Source organism: Suricata suricatta, chromosome 2, assembly GCF_006229205.1.
Source record: "Suricata suricatta isolate VVHF042 chromosome 2, meerkat_22Aug2017_6uvM2_HiC, whole genome shotgun sequence".
Taxonomy (NCBI): domain Eukaryota; kingdom Metazoa; phylum Chordata; class Mammalia; order Carnivora; family Herpestidae; genus Suricata; species Suricata suricatta.
In genome coordinates, this window is record NC_043701.1 from 78,830,845 (window position 1) to 78,854,324 (window position 23,480).

Below are 23,480 nucleotides of genomic sequence, written 5' to 3' on the forward strand. Positions count from 1 at the left end.
AGATATATAGATATATAGAAAGGGAGAAGGGAAAATGTCCCCACCTCCTACAGAACAAGAAAGCGGGGCTGAGGTCTGATAGTTGGGAGGGGACATTTCTTCACAGAGATAGGAGTTAAAGTCACAACCTAAGAGAGATCTGAGGATGGGCTGAGGTGTGAACGTTTAGGATGCTTTCTTAGTGGTCAGGAGGAGCAGTCAGAGCAGGCAGGGGGATCACCAGAGACACTCAGGAAAGATGAAGCAGAGCTCAATCATTTTCTCTTACGAGGAGAAGAGGAGAGCTGAAATCTTTTTTTGGGGGGTGGCGGGGAGAACTTGGCACTATCAGACTCTGAAACAGGCATACCCATTAAAACAATGAAATACCACCACACACCTACCAGGGGGGCCAAGATTCAATACACTGACACTAGCAAATGCTGAGGAGGTTGTGGAGCAACAGGAATTCTTGTTCACTGCCCTGGGGGGGGGGGGGGGGGGGATGTGATGGGACAGCCACTTCAAAAGACAGTTTGGCAGTTTCTTATAAACAATTTTAAAATTTTATTTTAAAAAATAAAAAAAAAGGAAAAATGTGCATATTCTTCACGTTTTGTCTTGGTAATGCTATTTCTTGTAACTTCCCCTACAAGAAATGTTAGAATTTGGTTGGAAAGATGTATGTCCAAGGGCATGCACTGCAGCCACACAATGAGAAACCACTGTGAGGTTCATCCTAGGAGTCAGTGTGACACTGTCAGGCACATTCACACAGTAAAGGTGAGAGAAAAATAAACAGGCCACAGGGTTAGATATGGAAAAACGCATAAGCTGCATTAAATCGGAGAAAATCAATAAAAGACCCCACACAGACAAACAAAAATAAATGTATATGTATTGTCTCCACACACCTATGTTTGCACAGAAATAGAAAAAGGTGTGAAAGTTCATTCACCTAATTGCTAACAGTGGCTTATTCCGAAGGAAACATTATTGAGGAGTTTCCCTTCCTTTCCTTTTTTTTTTTTTTTATCTGGAATTGCTAAATTTTAAAATAATTGTAACAAAGAAGAATGTAGACTTAAAAATGGATTAAGGAAGGATAAGGGTTTAGAGGAGGGTTCTGACTCATGCATACATATGCCACAAAGGCGCTGCAGAGGAAACGGCAGAAAATGCCTCTGGATTTGGTGAACTATCTCTACAAATACAGTGGGCCCTCCTTATCTGTGGTTTTGCCTTCTGTGGTTTCAGTTACCTGTGGTCAACCGTGGTCTAGAAGCAGACGGTCTTTCTGAGGCATTGTCAGAAGGTCAACAGAAGCCTAACGCCACGTCACACCCATTCACCTCACTTCATCTCACCAAGGCATTTTATCATTTTACATCGTCACAAACAAGAAGAAAAGGGGCGAATACAGCACAATAAGGTATTTTGAGAGAGAAACCACATTCATGTAACTTCTGTCACAGTATAATTGTATTTTATTATTAGTTATTGCATGCCTAATTTTCACATTTAACTTTATCATAGGTATGTATGTGTAGGAAAAACACAGTACATATGGGGGTTGGCACTATCTGCATTTTCAGGCATCCACCAGGGGTCTTGGAATGGACCCCCTGTGGAGAAGGCAGGGATAACTCTAATGCTATTTCCCTCTCGAAAAATGTCTCCTGATATCAAATTTCTAAAAATTAAATTAGAAAGCAAATGGATTCTATAAATATCAGAAGTTTAAAGCAATTGATGAATATCATGCTTTTCTTAAATATTACATGACTAGTAATAATACTGTACTCAAAAATTGGGAAAGTAAAGGATATAGGAGTGCTGAGTCGAAGGGGCATATGCGCCCCAATATTTACAGCAGCACTATCAAAAATAGCCAAACTGATGAATGGATAGAGAAGATGTGATATATATATATATAGATATATATATACATAATGGAATACTACTAGGCAATGATAAAGAATGAAATCCTGCCTTTTTCAGCAATGTGGATGGAACTGGAAGGTATTATACTAAGTGAAGTAAGTCAGTCAGAGAGTGACAGATACCGTATGTTTTCATTCACACATGGAATTTGAGAAATGTAACAGATGACCAAAGGGGAAAGGAAGGAAAAAAAGGTACAAATAGAGAGGGGCACAAACCATAAGAGACTCTTAAATACAGAGAACAAACTGAGGGTTGAGGGAGTGGGGAGATGGGTGAAATGGGTGATAGGCACTGAGGAGGGCATTTGTGGGATGAGGACTGGGTGTTGTATGTAAATGATCAATCATGGGAATCTACTCCTGAAGCCAAAACTACACTGTATGTTAGCTAAGTTGACAATAAATAAATTAAAAAAAAAAAAAAAAGTAAATTTGATGGGAAAAAAACCCCTGGGAAAATCTGATGCCTTTAAAAACAAGAGCACATAAGCCATCAATGAAAAAGAACCTTAAGGGAAAATACAAATTGGATATTCTAGATATGATACTAGCAACATGCTCTTACATGTGGCATTTCAGTCCTAAAACCAAGGAGTCCTTTTAGATATAAAAGTAGAATGACAGATATTCTAGACAAATCTTACATTTTGGTTTGCTAAGTTAACACTTGAAGAAGTTTTTACTCACTTCAAATGTATTGGTTACTCAATCCTGTCAAAATCTTAAATGCTGTGCTACATTTTTAACCTCAATATGCCAGTAAAAGGCATGAGAGTGGCCAATTTGTGTTTGGGTAAAAGAACACCATGAGAATCTCTTCTTTCCTGGACCTCAACACTACACTCACAACAGAGTCTTTTGGCTGTTGTTAACTACCTTTGTACATACACCCAGTAAGTCACCAAGTGGCCCACAGAATAAGAAGCTTTACAGAATATGTGTAATTCTGATATGGTTTTAAAAATGCATTTTAATCTATTAAATTATATTTTAAATTGCAGAGGCTCATTTAAAAACCTTTGCCACAAGTCCATCTGTAAAGTACTTGATTATTTATCTACTTTGCACATTAGGCTTTTTTTTTTTAAGTTAACATACTTTTCTTAAAGCTATATTATGTTTTAGAATACAAGATTTGGTTATTACTGTAACTCCATTAAAACATCTTCCCTAGTTTAAATTATTACTATTAAATTAGCTGTTTAACATGAAAAACAGCTACTACTAGAAAAAGCATCTTTGCGTTCTAGTATACCCTGATAACACCTAACCGATTAGCTACTAGTCATGCATCTGAGGAAAAGAAATCAAATCTTGGTTTTCCAGAATATCAGGGAAATATAAACACAAGGTTTTAGCAATGAAAGTGGTCAATAAAACAAGTTTGATTTCTGGTGCTGTAATTTCAAAATGTAATACAGATACAAGTTGTAATGACACCTTTCAAAGAAGCTATTTAGGGAAAGTATCTCTTCCCAAACTTACTCGGTCCCCCCAACGCAGCCTCCCTCCACTCCTCTACTCAGAAACTTATTCATAAGACACACACATACACACACGCACACACATACACACACGCACACACGCTCTCTTTCTCTCTCTCTCTCTCTCTCTCTCCCCTCACAGAGCAGTACCATGTACCTGTGTGTTGTTACCCCAAGTGTTGAAATGGACTTACATTAGAGGCAAATCAAAAGTGCATAAAGAAGGAATGCCTAGCTGTATCCTACAGAGTCCAGCTGACTTCAAATAAGAGATGGTGGTTGCATAGTCTTAAAGAATGAGCAGGACTTTGTGAGGCTGAGAAGGGGAAAGGCAGTCTGAGTGGAGAGAATATCTAAGGTGTGGAGGCACAAAACCTAATGGCATGCTGTCTCATGCAGGAGGAAACAGGTCTGGAGCGGCAAGATCACTGGGGTGTGTGGATGGGTTTGGCATGGGTGGGACAGCACGGATGGAGAGCAAAGTTAGGAAAAGACTGTTGCATTGCAGAGCTCTGAATATTCAGAGCTTTTAACTGTTGGATGATGGGGGAGTCAGGGACAATTTTTACTCCTTCGTCTCCCCAAGCCTGCTGGCTTCCCACAGTTGGTCCATGATACGTAGCCACTCCCACGGCCCCTTTCTATAAGCCAGTCTTGTCTTTCCAGGAAAAAGAACATCTGCTTTTTCTGACTGGCTATAGTCCTGATCTTTCATCCATTCTGGAGGAGTGGGATTTTATAGCCATCTGAAGAAATTTCCCTGCATATATGTGAAGACTATCATTTTTGGAATTTATTTCATATTCTTCATAGTAACTTTTCCCATCCTTTAGAAAGTTTTAATTGTAATTTTTGTAATCTGCTTTTTCTAACCTAGTAAAAGCTAGTTTTCTGGAACTAGGTTACAGACAGACTTTGGCCCATTTAACAAGGTCAGACTGTTTATTCTTGACAGAATTCTTTCCCACTGTAAAAAGGTACTTTTAAATGCCACATTCCAAGAGCGGTGCCAGTAAGCCACTGAAGCATATTTTCCCACAAGAACTGATACCATGTGCCGTCCCCACCTCGCTGAAATCACCCAGCGTTACATAAGGTGCAGATAGTATTCAACGTCACTGTGAAATCAATCAACTGAAGTCTCCAGCAAGTATTCAGAAAAAGCTTCCATACATTTCAAAGCACTATAACCTTTAAAAAAAGTAATTAACCAAAATGAAAATGAGAAAGAAGAAGGGAGGATAGCTTTAGAAATACAAAACAAAAACAAAAACAAAATTTAAGACGGCAGAATAGAAACCTTGTAGCTTTAGATCAGTACCCAAACCTGGAAGGAGTAGAGATTTTTCTCCCTGATTTTGGGGCTTTAATGGCTGAGTTGTTAAATTTACAGCCCCACTTTTAGATTCTGCCAACCTTCAAAATAAATATATGAGCAGCGCTAAAGTAAATTCTCCTACGCTTTCCCCTGCTTTCTTTTGGATGCTTCCCTGAGACTTGAAGGTAGATTATTCCTCCACAGCCAACTGTAAAGTTTAACATTCAAATTTATGAGGGATTTAAAAATCATCAGTATCTGTACAGATGCTGGAGGCAACGATGTCATTCAAACGCTGTGCTACAATCCCTTAGAGAAAAGGAAAACAGAAAGCAGGAGCAGTAAGAGGAACAGCTCAGCAGCCTGAAGAGCATCATCTAGAAGCCAATTTGGCATATCAGCAATACGGTCAATAAAATATGAAAGAAAATCCATCATTATAAAGCTATCATATAAATGTTTGAGCTTCACTTTTGGAAAGACATACAGATTAACATAAACACGTATCTAATCTTCTCAAGAACCCAAGTAAGCGAAATCAAATAACTAAAACTGTAGTTTTATAATGCAGACATTTCAACCTTTTCCCTAACATCATGGTTCCTCCAAAGATCCCAAAGGATCTTATTCTTTAATTAAAACATAGCATGCAGAAAATGCAAGGGCACAAGTTGGGAGGTGTGTGACAGTTCATGATCTTGAAAAAGCAGGGATGAAGGACAATGATTATCTGAAGGTTAGCAACTGGGCTGCCCAGACAGACATTCGAAGTGTAAATGTTACTTCCTCAGAGCTTAAGTTGCTATCAGGGAGTGACGCAGGCCCTGGGAAGATTAGCTGGAAGTTGTGTCTAAACCAACAAAACAAAACACACACAAACACAAAACCTTTACAGGCTTATAATTGAGGGTGCAGTGACCCCAGCAGCAACATGGAAAATGCCAAGTTGGAAATTCATTCATCGATTCATTGGTGAAAGCAGGGAACTGGGAAAGAATGTAATGAAGTTCAAAGAGCGAGAAACCTGGTGTTTTTAGATGACAGGGAATACGGTTTATGTGTGTAGGAGTGGTCTCTCAGCGGGAAGACAGAAGGATAGGTTGGGGCTACGCTATAAAGAAATCTTTGCATGCCATGCTACTGAGGTGGAATTCATTCTTTAGGCACTGAAGAATCATGAAGATTCATTTCATTCCTTCATCATGTATTTATCGAGTACCCACCATGGGCCAAGAAGGTGCTGTGGGAAACACTAAAAGAGTGTTAAGATTTGGACTGAGGGAATAAAAATGGATCTATCCTATGTAACATAAGTGCAATAACATATCTCAGTGTAGGAACTTAAACCATGAGATGTGCCAAAGTCCAAGCAAAATGAAGATGCCGCCACTTTTCCTTTCCTTATCTGGAAGCAAGTAGCAACATTTGTAAAACACAAGAAAGCTCACATATCCAAAGAATAAGTGAAAGAGAATGTAAAAATGCAAGTTATAGAAACATTGTTTTATAGTCAATTCTAAGGATTTTGTCTTATACTCCTTTGGATGAACATTAATACACCTGAGTTAGGCAAATTTAAGGGAGATGAAATTATCTCATTAAATACAATTTACTAGACTGGCCCCTGACCAGGTAAAGAAAGCACATGTCCATAAGAATGTTAAATGTAAGACCCAATAAGACTTTTCCTATCTTCTGGATCCCTGACAAACCCTTTGCCTACAGAAAACCTTACTAAAGCACTCCATCTTGTCAACCTTATGGCAATACTTGGTCTTTACACTCAGACCTGGCCTCAAGTTCTGAGATTTGAATGGCATCATACCGGGTGCCTATAGGATGGAATATAAAAAACCAGGTGACAAGCAGACCCTGTCTATATTGTACCTTGATAGGACATGGTGGCCAAACAGATGTATGGAATCAAAGAACATCCTGTCCTTTCTTCGAGTAAAACACCCGCCAGGCAGTAGCACTACAGTTAAACTGTTTTCGTCCAGAACTAATTGGCAACAGTGACCATTTATGAAGGAGCTCGCATTAGGTGAGTCAAATGAATGACTATCTTTTATAAATGAGGAAAGCAGTCATTTGACTAACTTCACAAGTATACGTGGTGCGGTTAAATACCCACATGCACACACCCACAGAAGCTTCCTGTACAGTATGGAATACATTATCTTTCTACAGGGGGGGAAATTCTCACAGTGGTCCTCAATGCTTGCCTTCACTATGGAGGCAGTAACCTATAAGATGGCAACTCGAAATGTGTTTTATAACCACTGAGAATGTGCAAACGAAAGATCTGGATGGGTTTTCGTGTTTGTTTTGGCTCTGGCGTTTTCCACGTACCCAGCCCTGGGAATCCTAAAGAAAACGTGTCCTGTTCCCAGCTCTGTGCACTGCCCCATTGTGTTCCACTTCCCTCAGTGGTGAAAGTGAAAACGAAACCGGCACAAACACTCCATTGTTAACTATGAAATATGTACTGGCAACTGGAAATTTTCACAAAACAGACCTGGTTGTGTCATGGCAAGGGGATGTGGAGTGGGGAGGGAATTACAGGAGCCTTTCCGGCTTCAGAGGTGTGTCCTGCACTTTCGCTAGGTGCTGAGGCGACAGGGCTTTGGGTTTTTTCCATTATACTCGATTAATGCTCTTGGTTTGATTTACTCAGTATGCACTGGCAGCATTTGCAGGCTTCTGTGGGAGCAACTCAGCTGCCCAAGCCGAGGCACAAACCTTGCCAGGTCTCCATAGTAAATACAACACACACGAAGGGGAAACAAGCATAAACAATTTATTTTCTCCCGTAAAAGATGATACTGTTCTCTGATCTCTGGTCCTGCTTCGCCGCGTCAGCCTGGCGGTGCCTACTTGCTGCTGTGAAATGAACTATTCCAAGCCTCAACAGAGAAAATGAGTGCAGACTGTGTGATGTGCACATCTACGGGGCCTGCATCCAGGCAGGTTCCAACAGGAAGACCTCCGAGCATCTCACATTCCGGCAGGGGTGAGCAGGGAGAGCTTCCCTGACCCCCAGCCTATGAAGGCTCCTGAGATACAGGGCCTGATAGAACCATGTCCCTTTCCTTTACTGTACTTTGGTTCCTAACTATACATCTCTTTGTGTCACTATGTGATGAAGATGTGTCTCCTCATTTTGATGATGAGCTCCAGGAGAGCAAAGAACATGTCCATTTCATCTTCATCATCTCTCAAGTTCACAGACCATGCTTGCCATGTGGAAAGTGATCAGCAATTATTTGTTGACTGAATGCTACAACTCCATCTCATTAATCTTCTCCCTTACCTTATCAAAAGTTTTGGAATCTGCAAGGTTCCTTCAGTATTTACCAAATGCTACCAAACTAGGGGGAGCGAAGGAAACCATCTATTGCTGGAGGCACAAGAATGGGTTGTAAGCAATTCGAGTTTTTGTAATACTTGTGGTAATAAATAGATGAATGATCATCAGGAAGTTCCACATAAAAAAAAAAACACCCAAAAACCCAAGTGAATTCTTCTAATTGTAGAGTTGTCAAAGAAAGGTCTTCCCATGTTTACTATTTACTTGTTGTCACTGGTGATTTCTAGAGTGGAAGATGTTTTCAGAACACAAGTATCTCTTAATAGGATAGATGATACAGGGAAAAAGGCCTTTGGAGAAGGGGAATATAACTGAGCTTAGTGAGAATGCCATTAAGTCACTAAAAAGACAGGAAAACTTTCTTAGTCTTCCATTACAGTACAATGTGGAATTTTTCTCCAAACTATGTGTACTACACACAGGCATTTGGGGGGGAAATGCTAATTGTATCTCTTGTCTGAGGTTGGATACAGGCCCTCCAAATATACTGCAAAGTCCTTGTAAGACTGTTCACTGCAGAGCAAAAGCTGGTTTATAGCAGCCCATTCCTGGACTTTATCTCAGCATGTGAAAAGCTGCAGAGACACTAAAAGGAACGACCTCATTTTAAGGCATAGACTCCTCTCTATCCCCGAGCAGATTTCTGGTGACTGTCCTGGGGAGTGACTGGCTCTAGCTGTCTGGGTGTTCTGGCAATTACATCTGGATATAAAAACATCAACACTGGCATTATTCTGGATGGCCTTTGACGTAGTCTGATGTTCCATGAGTGCAGTGCGGTGTGTCACTGTTGCGATTATGCATCTGGGTGACTTTAAGGGGGCGGACACCTACAGGACTGAATCAAGAGAATGCTTGTTTCTTGTAAGCAACAATACATCTCCAAGTTGTTCAAGTGTGCACTAGTTTGGCAGAAGTTTTATTCTGAGATCTGCACAGAAAGTAAGTGAGCCAGGAGATAGAAGTTCGGGCCTCAGTTCATGCCTCTACACTGTGTCTAAATGTGGCATGAGCTAGTTGTTTTTTCATTACAGTGTTAAAAAGACTTAAAATATTTTAAAAAATAGATGGAACATTTGTGGAATCTCTGGAAGCCCTTCGTGGACCCAGTAATTCCACAGAACATAGTCTGATGCCCTCTCAAGTACTGGAGCCTTGTGGAATGAAGAAGAGGAAGGCAAAGGGGATGGTAGGTAAGAAGCAGAATATAGATGTTAGAATTCTCCAAGCTATTTACAATCAATCTGGTGAATTCAGACTTAAGCTGGCCACTAATGGCTTGTCTCAGTATCAGTTCCTCTACTTTCAAAATATGATGGTTGATAAGGAGTTTCCCAAACACTGGATCTAATAGCAATGATGTTACTCGGCATGATGTTTGATCCAATTTAGAAAAAAAAGTAAAGATTTTGCATCACAGAGATGTGAAGACTGCCCCTTCCTAAGCTGCAGCTCGTGGTGCTTCATGATCATCATAGTCCTCGTCAGGCCAGTGCTGGTGTCCCCGGTTCTGCTTCTCAGACTCTCCCTGTCAGACCTGAATGCACGATCACGAATGACCAAAACCACCGGCTGAGAGGTTGCTCTCTGTTTTTCTTTGATCTTAACAGACAAAAACGAGGTACACCATACACTGCATTTGACATGGGACATGCTTAGAAATGTCAACTTTCGAATGGCTCTAAATATAATTTTAGCTAGCCGTGTAGTCATTTTACTGAATAAGCACATATTCTTAACAATCCTGTCACTGAGATCATAGAGCCACATGAGTCATGATTCTTACGTGCATCACTTATATGCAATATGAAAGAACCTCCCCCTACTCTCTTCGATTTTCCACATATGTAGGATTTCAATACAAGTCACAGAAATTTCATGGTTTCAGAGAAACTGCTGCTAAAATAACCCATGTCAGGTGTTAAGCATAAACCCCCCATCCCCCCCACCCCCTCGCCAAGCTCTTCACAGTCCCAGCTCCTTCTTGGACCACAAGGGGTCTCAGGCACATATTTATGGATGCTTCAGTCGAAATGCCCATCCTCTCCCTGTGTGTCTGCAAGCTGCTGCTCTCTGACTAGGGTGAACACACAAGTGGGCAATCTGCTCTCACGAGGAAGGACCTGAGACAAGTCCGTGCAGTTCTCAGTCAGTCAGGGAATTCTGATGCCCTGAGCGTGGCAGGAAGGGGGTCAGGGGCCTCAGGCTCTAGCTGGAGCATCTCCCTGGCACCTTGGATTCCCTGTTCCATGAACGAGGCCTGGCTGGAAAGGGGCCAGTGCAGGCTCCTCTAACATGAGAGGGGACCTGAGTGGCTGAGTCAAAGTGTCTGACTCTTCACTTCAGCTCAGATCATGATCTCATGGTTCATGAGTTGGAGCTCCACGTAGAGCTCTGCACTGACAGCATGGAGCCTGCTTGGGATTCTCTCTCTGCCCCTCTTCTGCTTGCATGCTCTCATGTGCTCTCTCTTTCAAAATAAATAAATATTTAAAAAAAAGTATGAGATCCAGGCCAGGGACCCCTCTTGCATGAGTCTAAGGTATCCATAGTAGCCATTCATATCTTAATTCTACAACCTTTAAATAAATAGGTATAAACCACCCTTTCTCTGTATGGGTACATGTCATGTCTGATTGTATACTGAGCAAAAAGTATCCAATACCCTCTAAAGACACCTAAGTGTCATGCTGGAGGCATCCCAGTGAAGTCAGACATCCAAAGGACACTTAACCCTCCCATTATCAGATGAAGACAAGCTAAGTCATTTGTTATACAACCTAAGTTACATACCACCTACAGCTACAACTATTCACTAGACTTACAATAAGTGTCCTAAAGTTCTACCCCTCAGGCCAATTCCTTCAAGGAGCTTACATACAGCCTTATATATTAGACTCCCAAACGAATTATAAACAAAACAGAAAGCAGTATTATGACGGACACTAATAAGATGTTACTCTGGAAACACTGAGGTAGGAAGGTGAGATTGATTTCTGCAGGGAGAACCAGAGACATTTGAGTCAGAGTTTGGAAGATAATAGATTAGCATTTCTCGTGGCTTTAAGATGTCAGTTTTGAGTCAGTAAACTTCCTTTAACATTCCACAGATTAAGTTGATTCCCAGGTCCGGTATGACATAACCCACTAAAAAATGTGTATTTCCAGGAAGTGGAGTGCAGTCTTTTTCACTTCAAGAAACTCTAAAAATAAATACCAGTTCAGTCTGAAAAACTGTGCTTCTGAGTCTTTGCATATCATAATGTGTATATAAACTATATGCATTGATACTAAATGAATTTTTCCCTAAATCAAGAAACATAAAACAATGGGAAAAGTTTTAAATGCAGTACCCTTTAGAAATTATAACCTTTATTACTGTCATGAAATTCTTGCAAATAAAGTCAAATCTGTTCCAGTGTGTTTCTCAGTTGCTAGTATTTTTTTTACTTTATGTCACCATAAGAAATAGAGTATGCAGTACAAACTAGACACCGAAAAATCAGGTGTTTATGAATGCCTTTCCCCTTTTCTTTATGAAATAATTTGTCAACATCTTCCTGTCTGAACATATCCACTGTCAGCAAGAATGGAATGTTAATTGATGTTACGCATAAGCTGGGCTTTCATTCCTCAAGTTTAATAAGCAAAAAAGAAACAAAAACAAAACAAAACCAATGGAGTTTCCTGTTTTTTATTTATGATTCTTTGTGCCCATTTGCAGGTGATCAAAATAAAGTGTCTGTCTCAGTTATGGTTCATCTTTCCCTCAATTAATGTACCCAAGATCAGTTCTTTCCATCTGCTACTTCTGAAGACCACAGGGATCACAAAGCCTAATTAAGCTTTTCCTCAGGGACTCCTACCAACACGCACAACTACATTCTAAGGAAGCTCGCAGCCCACCTACCCCTTCCCAGTGAGGAGACACACATACTCAGCATTTCTGTGATTATGTAAGAATACAAGGGCTCATTTGACCCAGCCCAAATCTGAGGCGTATCCTTTAAATACCATCTTGTGCCTTGTCTTCTCAAAAGTGATGGGCAAAGAGAAAACAAGTATGATTTCTCTTTTAACAAGGGTGACACACTCCAAAGAACTCTCTGTAAAAATTCTGATGGCCCTAGGTAAAGTGTGCAATGTTGGGAAAGTATGTGGTCTTACGTGTCCAGGTTGTAGTATTTATATTTTGGGGGTGGGGAAATGAAATGCTTTTGCAAACTGAATGTTTTTCTAAGACAAGTTATCTCTCTTACAGAATTTCCTACTCCTCGACTGTTTATTGCTCAACTGAGGCATCACTGGAATTTCAGTAAACAATTCTTTGGTGGACAGAATATCAGCCTCCTCGTGGCCATCACCATCTCCCAAGTCATTAAGATGACCAAAGATGCTGCCATCCATTTCTCAGCTGTGCCCTCCACCCAAGGCAGTGCTGCCCCTGCCTGAGAAGCACTTGGAAGCTAAAGATGGACTATGTGAAAAATGACACGTTGACCCAAGAGGATTCTTTTTCTTAAGTTTTAACCTTTGAGGACGATTTTTAGAGTGTTCATAGATCCACTGGGATTCTCAACATCAAACAGTAGCACAGTTTGATGGGACATTCCTTGGCTTTTTGTATCTCTGCCTGAATTTACTGTATGTAAAACAGGTCTTTCAAAGATAAGTTACTGGTGCCTATTTCTGGGTTCTTTTTATACTCTGGGTGCTGAATTTTCCAAAAATTCATCTCAGTAACAATGAACTAGAAGGAGAAATGGAAGGAAACCAAAATCAATAACTAAGAATGAGACCTGAATGAAACCAAAAAACAGGATACCATAACTGTCATTCTTTGCCAAAACAGGCCCTTTGGTTTACTCTTTTTATTTTGATTTGGATGAAGGCTCTACCCAGTGTGGGGGTGCTGCTTGTTCATGGGTTATCCAAATTCACTACAAATTTAGTATCTTCTTCCTAGCAACACAGCTCCGGAAGAACGCCTTCACACACCTCTGGAGGCACCTAGCTGTTTCTCAAACCAGGACACTTCAGACAGATCAATGTTCCCAGTGCCCTTCCCTAATCCTTGAGCTGTTTCCCCCGACTTTGCATATGCAGCTTTGAAAATACTGGTTACAGCAAAAAGCATTTGGAAACTTGTAACTGATTCCTTTCTGGTAGCTTCCGTGTAAGAGACTATTTTTGCAATGGGTCCTATTCATGACAAGCCTAGTACGGATGTATCTGTAGTTGTAAGCAAAACCCTTTCTTCCTAGCCCTGCTTTTAATTTTTATGTTTTATATTTTATTTTGTTAATGTTTATTTATTTTGGGGAGAAAGAGCACAGTGGGAGAGAGTAGAGAGAGAGACACAGAATCTGAAGCAGGCTCCAGGCTCTGAGCTGTCAGCACAGAGCTTGATGTGGGGCTTGGACTCATGACCTGTGAGATCATGACCTGAGCCGAAGTCCAGCATTCAACCAACTGAGCCACCCAGGCGCCTTGTAGCCCTGCTTTTTAAAAAGTGTGAAGACATTCTGTCCCCCAAGTGATGAGCAGTAACTAAATTAGGGGCACAGTATGGGGGAAGTTCATCATTTAAAAGAGGAAACATAAACCTAATGAAAGAATAGCACTTTCTCACTCACCACTGAGGTAAGAGCCATCTGAAAACTGTAGATGCGGGCAAGGCCAAAGTCAGCCAGTTTTATTTGTCCACTGCTGGTCACCAGAATGTTCTGTGGTTTTAGATCACGATGCACTACTCGGTGAGAATGAAGAAAGTCCAGACCTCGGAGAAGCTGAAACATCATATCCTAAATAAAACAAAAAAAGAAAATCAATAAATGGTCACAATAAATTCAACATACTGAATCCTTTGCATTACAAGCACTCAACAAGTATTTGCTGAATAAATAAATTCCCTTCCTACCTCTCCAGTCTCCTGTTCTCAAGGTCACTACAAAAAATTTCACATCACCCTGTACTTTATTAATGAAAGGAAAATTTTAAAATAGGTTCAGATGGCATAGGAAATATTCTGAAAATAGATACCAAACTGGTGTTTGTAGTTAATGCTGAGGAGAGGAAGTAGGTGGTAAGAGCAGAGGCACTTTTTACTTCATATACTTTTAAAAGATTTAATTTGTTTCTTCAACAATTAAAATCCAGGAAATGATAATATTAATAGTAATTCTTATTATTTTTATAGCACTTAATACTAAGCAGTCAGTATATTTCAAGCACTGCCCTACACTTTCTGTTTAGAAACTCAATGCACAACCCAACACCGAGGTAAATAATATCATTGTTATCATTTTATAGGTCAAGAAACAGGGGTTTGTTATTAGCCCAAAGTAACACCACTACTCAAGAAATAGTGTTTATTCAAATCATAGTCTAGAAAAAGTGGGTTCAATTCAAATTCTCAGTGCACTCCTTTATTAGATCAGTGATCAAATAAGCATGTAAAGTCAGGTAAGCCATTTAATCTTGCTTAGCCTCAATTCTTCTGTCTGTAAAACGGGAAAGCAATAAAGCCTACTTCCTAGGATCACTGTTTGTAAAGCACTTAACGCAGTGGTAAGCATTCAATAAAAGGTAGCTATTACCATTTATGGAATGGAGAATGGGGGACATTCAAAAAATAAACCAATGTCACGTCTTTTTCTAACTTTGGAACCGGTAAAATTAGAAGCTTTAAGACTCAAACAGTGTCTGAAAGTAGGAATTTAAGACCCTGAGCATCCGATCCTTTGATATCTAGGGTTAACAAGATTGACCTACCGTCCAAATATTGTGTGAAACAAGGGAGGATGGGATTATTTTGTCCACAGAAGGGTTAGAGCAATGGCAAGGCAGTATCACGGGCTTCAGAGCTGCCAGGAACTGCAAGGACACCTCTGTTCATCAGGTGGACCTTGCTTAAAACCAAAGCCTCAATTTCCCATAAATCTAAGAGAAAACACTGCTTACTTTTTAAAACGAATATAACGAGATGTGGAGCCTAGGTGGCTCAGTAGATTAAATGTCTGACTTTGGCTCCGGTCATAATCTTGCAGTTCGTGAGTTTGAGCCCCATGTCGGGTTCCGTGCTGACAGCTCACAGCCTGGAGCCTGCTTCAGATTCTGTGTCTCCCTTTCTCTCTGCCCCTGCCCCACTCACACTGTCTCTCTCTTTCTCAAAAATAAACATTAAAAAATATATATATATAACGAGATTAAATGAAGTGATGTATGCAAAGAGGGATAGTGCAGGTCTGGCACATATTAAGCATTCACAAACACCTGTAAGAAAATGTGGCCAGTGCCTCTAGGTCAGTAAACAAAGTACTAAGCAGTGGTGTGCAATGACACAGGTGTACTAGAATTCTTTCTGAGATTCACCTCAGTGGATATTCTGAATGGGCAGGGTATACCTTCTAAGTTTTCAAGTACAAAACCCTTGCAGAAAACTGCACTTTCAAGCGTCAGTTCAAGACCTGAGAACCACTGCAGGTCACACACCTCACAATGCACACACTTCCAGTGTGAAAACGGAGCGTGCAGTGTTAACAAAAGTAGTCTGCTCGGGCAAATCAGTCATTATTGGAAACGAATGCACATGACTTGTAAGCCCTGGAGGTTAAACAGCTTGACTAACCTAAACTAATGCCATGCCGGCTTGTCATCTATAACTTCTTATTTGCTAAATGCCAACCACTTAAAACTGTAGAAAGAATAAATCTGTTTGGTTCAATTTTTTTTGTTCAAACAGTTTAAGCAGTCGATTAGTAGAATAAAAATTCTGAAATCTGAACTCATTAATAATAAGGCCAATCTAAGTTCATAAAAAAAAAACCTGAATCACAGAGTAAAAAAAAGTATGTATTTATTTATATAGGACAAACTACATCTTTCTTAATTATTAAATTGGTACATGCTTAATGCAGAAACTTAAAAATTTTTTTTACAAATAGAGAAGGAACAACAGAAATCACTCAAAATCCTATCACTGAGAGAACAGAGAAAACTTCACTGTTACATAATTTTGGTCTTGTCTTTAAAAATTATAGCTACTATTGTATTTGCTGGTACAAATACATATTAAATATTATATATAATGCATCTTACATACAAATGATATATAAATGCATTTATGAAAATGATTATTCTGTACACATTACTTTGTGATTGCTTTAAAAATATGTAATTTATTATGAATATTTTGCCATTTCAACAAAATTCTTCTGCAATGTCTTTTCTTAATGCAATATAATTTTTATTTTATTTTAAATGTTTATTTATTTATTTTGAGAGAGAGACAAGAGAGACAGAGGAGAGGGAATCCCAAGCAGACTCCATGTTGTTAGCGCAGAGCCCTATGTGGGGTTTGATTTCAAGAACTGTGAGATCATGACCTGAGCTGAAATCAAGAGTTGGATGCTTAACTGAATGAGCCAGCCAGGCTCCCCAATAAAATACGATTTTTAATGACTACATGGTTTTCCTCCCTAGGATATGTCATAGTAATTGCTATTTGGTCTTAGTTGTGTTATTTTCTTTTTAATTTACTTATTTTGAGAGAGAGAGAGCATGCCTGTGCTCGTGAGTGGGGAAGGGGCAGACAGAGAGGGAGAGAGAATTCCAAGCAGGCTACAGGCTGTCAGCACAGAGCCTGATGCAGGGCTTGATCTAACCAACTGAGAGATCGTGACCCGAGCTGAAATCAAGAGTCTGGACACTTAACTGACTGAGCCAACCAGGTACCCCTATAGTTGTGTTATTTTGGAACTTATATCCAGAGTCTAGTTCTCCTTCATTTAAAGACTAGGGTACAAGAAAATGACTTGTTACCATTATAACTATGACCACCAGCACAGTTTAAATAGTGTCAACCCAGATAATTACACTAACATTGATTCCATGTAGATGATGCTTACAGAATATATGGGAAATTGGCTTTACATAAGAATTAACAGCTTTAGATTTTATTAGGCTATTTAAAAAATATTTTTGTTGAGAAAACTGGATTTTCTTTTAAACCTATGATACCAGCTACAATAGAGTCTTTTGAACTATGCCAGCTTTAAATTAAATGATTTGAAAAATTTTGCCCAAGTCTCATTATCTTCAGTAATTCAACTTAAGGTAGGTTGATGCCCATTACAGACTTGTAAGAAGTGTGATTTGAGGACCCTCCTCAACCTTTAACCATCAATCACCAGAATACCTAATCTCAAAGGGAAAATATACACAGCTAGGTTAGGGGCTCCAGTCACAAGGAAGAATAAGACATGGTCCCAATTCCTGAGAATTATATGAATGAATTAATTTTAACAGTAAACAAACAAGGCAGGGAAAAACAACTTGAGAATCACAAGAAGTGCTTGGATCAAAGATATTTCAAAGGATTCTCTACTTACACGTATCATCTGTTCTATCTCGGTTTATAGTATCATGAGACATATGTTTAAGTTAGCGCCTCAAGATTTTAATCTCAATTAATGTGTCTTATACAAGACGTAAATATTTCACAGTAATCCTGATGATGCAATGCAATGAGACTACGGATACTGCCAAATAAGGCTCTTTAAGTTTAACTCGGGTTTAAAACCTTTTTATGTTTCAATGCACAATTCTGGTGGAAGAGGTTTAAACATCCAGTCATACTCATGACAGACAAACAGTCACTTGGGGCCATCACTCTGTATCTTTCTGAAACATGTGCTATGGAAGCATGTTTCAACAGGATGCCATCATGGAATGAAGTCTGGCTCCCAGTGACTTTGGGTGGGGTTTTGTCCTTGCCAACCCCCCCAGGAAGATTCCGGACTTTAGTCTGAATACCACAAATCTGCAAAGCCTTGTAATCATTTCTTTTAGGTGTTCTACAAGTTTAATCCTGTTATTTCTTTAAAAACAAAACAAACAAGGCAGCTGAAAACTTACCTCAAGCTTTTCTAATGGGAAAAAGTGTTTTCATTGGGTCTTTTTTCCCCCAACTACAAAGTGTAATTAGTTCCAAAAGATAATGAAAACATTCAATTTATACCATATAGTAAATCACAGAAATGATAGTTTTCAACAGACAATTCTGGATTTTTGGATGGATCTAGATGATGTAGTCATATCCTCAAAGTTTTAGCAACAAAAATGTACATCAACAGTCTATTTAAAAACTAAAAGTAAGGGGCACCCAGGTGGCTCAGTCAGTTGAGCATACAACTCTTGATTTCAGCTCAGGTTGTGATCCCAGGGTGGTGGGATCAAGCCCCATACTGAGCTCCATGCTGAGTGTGGAGCCTGCTCAGGATTTTCTCTCCCTCTCCCCTCCCCTGCTTACATACATTCTCTCTCTCCCTCTCTCAAAAAAAGAACTAAGAGGGGCATGGGTGGTTTAGTCAGTGAAGTATCTGACTTTGGCTCAGGTCGTGATCTTGCAATTCTTGATTGCAAGCCCCATGTCAGGCTCTGTGCTGACAGCTCAGAGCCTGGAGCCTGTTTCAGATTCTGTGTCTCCCTCTCTCTCTGCCCCTCCCCTGTTCTTTCTCTCTCTCTCTGTTTCAAAAATAAACAAATGTTTAAAAAAACTAAAAAAAGACACACACACAAGCTATAATCAATAATAATCATGTTTCTCCTTATAATGTATAAACTACAGTCTTTTCAAATTTGTTATTCAAATTTCAATAGAAGTATCTTCATAATGATTTGTTGTTTCCTACAAAAGCCTCCTGTCCAGTTTGTTTTCTATGAAGGGTGTTACAGGAGTCTACAGTCTAAAATGGATTACATAAAATAAAGGTACTTTACATCAAACTGACAACATGTTGGCTTAAGGTATGTAGAGGGTTATGATTAGGAATAGAAATAAAAGATCATGACAGTCTACACATAAAGGCTGATGGGAAAGCCACAAAGAGAGTAGAGCATTTTAGGGGCTCCTAGGTGGCTTAGTTGGTTAAGCATCTGACTATGGCTCAGGTCATGATTTCGTGGTTCCTGAGTTCAAGTCCTGCATTGGACTCTGTGCTGACAGCTCAGAGCCTGGAGCCTGCTTTGGAGTCTGTGTCTCCTTCTCTCTCACTGTCCCTCCCCTGCTAGTGGTGTCTCTCTCTCTCTCTCAAAAAAAAAAAAAATTAAATAAAAAAGTAAAACAAAATAAACATTAAAAAAAGAAGATAGAGCACTTTAATAATAATGACAACAAAGGCTAGTCCCAGAATTTTTTCTTGTTTTTGCTGATTATGGGATGAACACTGGGTGTTATATGGAAACCTACTTGACAATAGACTATAATAAAAAAATAAATGTAATAGACATTAGCAGAAAAAAACAACAAAATAATAGGTGATCCCAAAGCTAAAAAAATTTTTTTAAATGTTTATTTTTGAGAGAGAGAGAGAGAGAGAGTGAGCAGGGGAGGGCAGAGAGGGAGACTTCAGAATCTGAAGTACGCTCCAGGCTCTGAGCTGTCTGCAGAAAGCCTGATGTGGGGCTCAAACTCATGAACCACAAGATCATGACCTGAGCTGAAGTTGGATGCTTAACCAACTGACCCACCTAGGCACCCCTATTTTAAAATTCTTAATTGTAGTAAAATATACATAACATAAAATTTACCATCTTAACCACTTTTGAGTGTATAACTCAGTACTAAGTATATTCACCTTGTTCTGCAACCCATCTCCAGAACTTTTACATTTTGCAAAACTTAAACTATACCCATTGAACAATTCCTCAGAATTCCCTCCTCCCCAGACCCTGGGACCACTCTTCTACTCTATGATTTTGGCTATGATATCTACTCTAGATATCTCACATAACTGGAATCATGCTGTATTGGTCTTTTTGTGACTTAGCATAATGTCCTCAAGATTCATGCATGTTGTAGCATATGTCAGAATGTCCCATTTTAGGGCTGAATAATATTCCATTGCATGTATATTCTACATTTTGCTTATCCATTCATGTGTTGATGGACATATGGGTGGTTTCCACCTTTTGGTTACTGTTAATAATGCTGCTATGAACACAGGTGTACAAATATCTCTTTGTAACTTTGCTTTCAATCATTTGGGATACACACACACACACACACATATATACATATATATATGTATGTATATGTATATATTTTACCCAGAAGTAGAACTGCCCAGGATCTTTTAAAATCACAGTTCTCCCATAAAATATGGTACAACATGTCTACATAAGTGATGTAGTAGTGAATAACAGAACCATGTCCGGATCATTCAGCACGTCATTCACTCACTGGTGATTTCACTCACTCCTATTTCTGTGCTCAGGGAGAATCTGCTGTTGTCACCACACCAAGCTCACACACTTATTACTCTATGTCAAAACTTGACAGAAGCTCCTCATGCTTCCGCTGATCAATTCACAAAGATAACAATGAGCTGCAAAGAGAGCTTTATAAACAGGTTCCCCTTACTTCTTGTTTTGGTCCTCAGAAGTACCCAAAGAATGCGTCATCCAAAATTACAAAGGGCAAAACAAATTCTGGCAAGGCAAAGCAAGAGGGGTGTTAAAGCAGGTTCCTTAAAACCTCTGGCCACCTGGAAGGATGTAACTGGTGAATTTAAAGCAACAGTAAGAGGGAGGACCTGGTGGAGATGAGCTACAGGAGTCACGAGTGAGCTTTGTTCCAGAGGAGGGCAGGCAAGCTGTCCCTGTTCCCTGTCACATCACCACTGCGCCCGGCCTGGCGGGGTGGGAGGCGGTGGTGGGAATGGGGTAACGGAGAACAACACTGCTCCCACCAGCTCTTCAGCAGAAACAAAGGCAAGGCCCCTAATTGTAAGTGCTGACTCTCTATTTTTACTGCTTCTAGGCAACTGGATAAAAGCATAATAAAAGTGGCTTTGTATGCCAATTTCATTAATAAAATATGTATTCTTAAGAGAGAATGTAAAGAATCCATATATTATTCATTCCTGGGAGTGATGCTAATGCGGAAGTACATAAAGAATCGGTCTCAACCAACCAGGAAAAAGAAAATAACTAATTTTCACCAAGCCTGGAAATGCTGGTACTTGAAGGACAATGTAATGACTAAATAAATGGACAGTCTGAAAGAAGGAATCTTTACGTCACCATGATGGCTGTTTTTAACTCACAGTGGAAAGTCATCAGGAATTGAAACTATAAATAGCAATGTTAGTTTTAACTTTTTTAGAGTAGGATATAAAAATCAGCATTGCATAAATAAGAAAATACAAAGTGCAACTGCCTAGGTTTTTGACTAATGACCCAAATGGTTTCTGTTCTATGCACGTTGTTTTATGATCTTCTTAAAAACATCTAACCACATACTGTGGGTATCTCCCCATTTCAACACATATTCTTTATAATTTTTTTAAACAATATGCTCTTTTGACTGCATTTGGAAAACTACCTTCTCATCTTTCCCCATTCTCCTTCTCATTTCCCTCTTTTGAGAATTCTCCCCTCACTTAGTACTTCCCTCCTCTCCAAATGAGGTAATGTATTACAAAAGTTGGTTTTCTGTTCCACAGAGTGGAGCATATTATTATTTGTCTACTGTAGTAGAAATTGTTGGTTGCCAGCCATGCATGTTTGGTCCAAGGTAATCACATTCCCATTTGTTGGAAATTGACCCAGGGATGGACATCAGACTTAGTGCTAGTCAGCGAGATGCATAGACAAATCTGCTCTAGAGTTTTGGGAAGTATTTTTCCCCTTTATAAGAGGACCACAGTAGAAAATTCTTGCTGTACTTCCTCCTAACCTCCCAACCTCCACTCCCTATTGGTGCATCTTCCACTAAAAGCTACTGCTTGAGGACCTGAAATTGTAGTTGTAGCAACCATCTTGAAACACAAAGGGAGACATCATCTGCACGCATAAAATACCAGACTGTAATGAGGGAAAGAGTCTGGATCTTTACAACATTGCAGAGTAGCTGAACAACTTTAGGGTTACCCACCTCTGGACTTGTAGTTAACAACAGTAATACCCTTATTTAAAGCTATTTTCTTCTTCTATGGAGTGTTCTGTAATTTGCAGTTGAAAATTATTCTAACAAATCAAACATATTCTAACAAATCAAAATATGTATCAGCTGAAACCTGTTAAGGTCACCATCTTTCATCATTTGTAGCCCTCTGCCAATCTGTGCTGCCTCCCTCTCCCCTCCCTGCCCTTGTCCCTGCCCCACCACGGGGCCTATACCAACATTCTCTTCCTGTTGCCAATTATCACTTCCAGGTGGTTATCTTTTTCTCCTTGAGACTTATACGGCCTTACATTTATTGTCACAACACTCTCTTCTTCATTGCTATCATTTGCTATCAATCGTCCATATTCCTCAGGGACTACGGCTCATCCTCTCTACCGTACACTCACCATTTCCCTGCACGACTTCAACATTATACAGCGAGGATGCCCTCGCTAGCGCCTTAACTTCAGACACTTTTGACATCGTTAACCCCATTCCATTATTTACCATTTATTTCCAAGGCTAAAACTAGGAATGTGTTATTACTCAACTCTGACATAAAATATTTTTAATTAAAAAAAGTTTAAGTTACTTTAATCATATACTCTTGGATATCGAAATGTCACGTAAATTTACATAAGCTTATTAGACAGCATAACTAATTAAACTTGGAGAGCAACTTCTTCACACACCATGTGCTAGGTTTGCCAATTCCCTCCTCTCTCTTGTTGGTCATTTTATCTTATCTTCTATACAAAGCTTAATCCTCAATTAGCCCAACCACTCTCTCTTTCTTGGCTATTAAATCAGTGTTGTGGACAGCTGTTACGGGGTGGGGGTAGGGCATGATCATGGATATGTCCCTTATCAATATGAAGTCAGTCTTAAATCCTGATTACCACAGTGCCATCAGGTAATCCCCAGTGGTCCTAATAAGCTCTCTTGCTGTCCTTATAGGCTAGTCTGAATGTTTACTGCTATCTCCCTAACTTATCATCTCCCTTTCCTGTCTTACCACACTAGCCTATACTCCACTGCGGTGAGAAACTCATTCCATCAAGGGAATGCTATTACCTCCCTGTGTCTCCCCACAAATTTAAAAGCACTGGCATCTACCCTTCTCCTTTATCTTCTGGTAGGAAAGGTTTCCTTCCTTTTATGTGGTATTCATTTCCCTCCTTATGCTCTGGATCTCATTCAATGCAGCTTATTCTAGTAACTCCCCTTTCTCTACTTGCCATCCCCCTACTATACCTGGGACCCAAGCCACCTCCTTCTTTTTTTTTTTTGTTTATTTATTCATTTATTTATTTATTTATTTATGAGAGAATGAGTGAGGGAAAGGCAGTGAGAGAGAGAGAAAGAGAGGAGAGAGAGACAGAGAGAGAGAGAGAATCCCAAGTGGGCTCTGCATTGTTAGCATAAAACCCAA

The 23,480-nt window shown here is 39.7% G+C and overlaps 1 protein-coding gene across 3 annotated transcripts in view; it reads right to left on the bottom strand.

The window, feature by feature from the left end:
• Positions 1–23,480, bottom strand: part of CDK6 (cyclin dependent kinase 6) — a 243,150-nt gene that overhangs the window by 116,319 nt on the left and 103,351 nt on the right. For all 3 annotated transcript variants that reach the window (XM_029929062.1, XM_029929053.1, XM_029929070.1), the window contains exon 4: positions 13,734–13,901. In XM_029929062.1, coding sequence (XP_029784922.1) covers positions 13,734–13,901 — 168 coding nt within the window. The remainder of the gene's footprint in view (positions 1–13,733; positions 13,902–23,480) is intronic.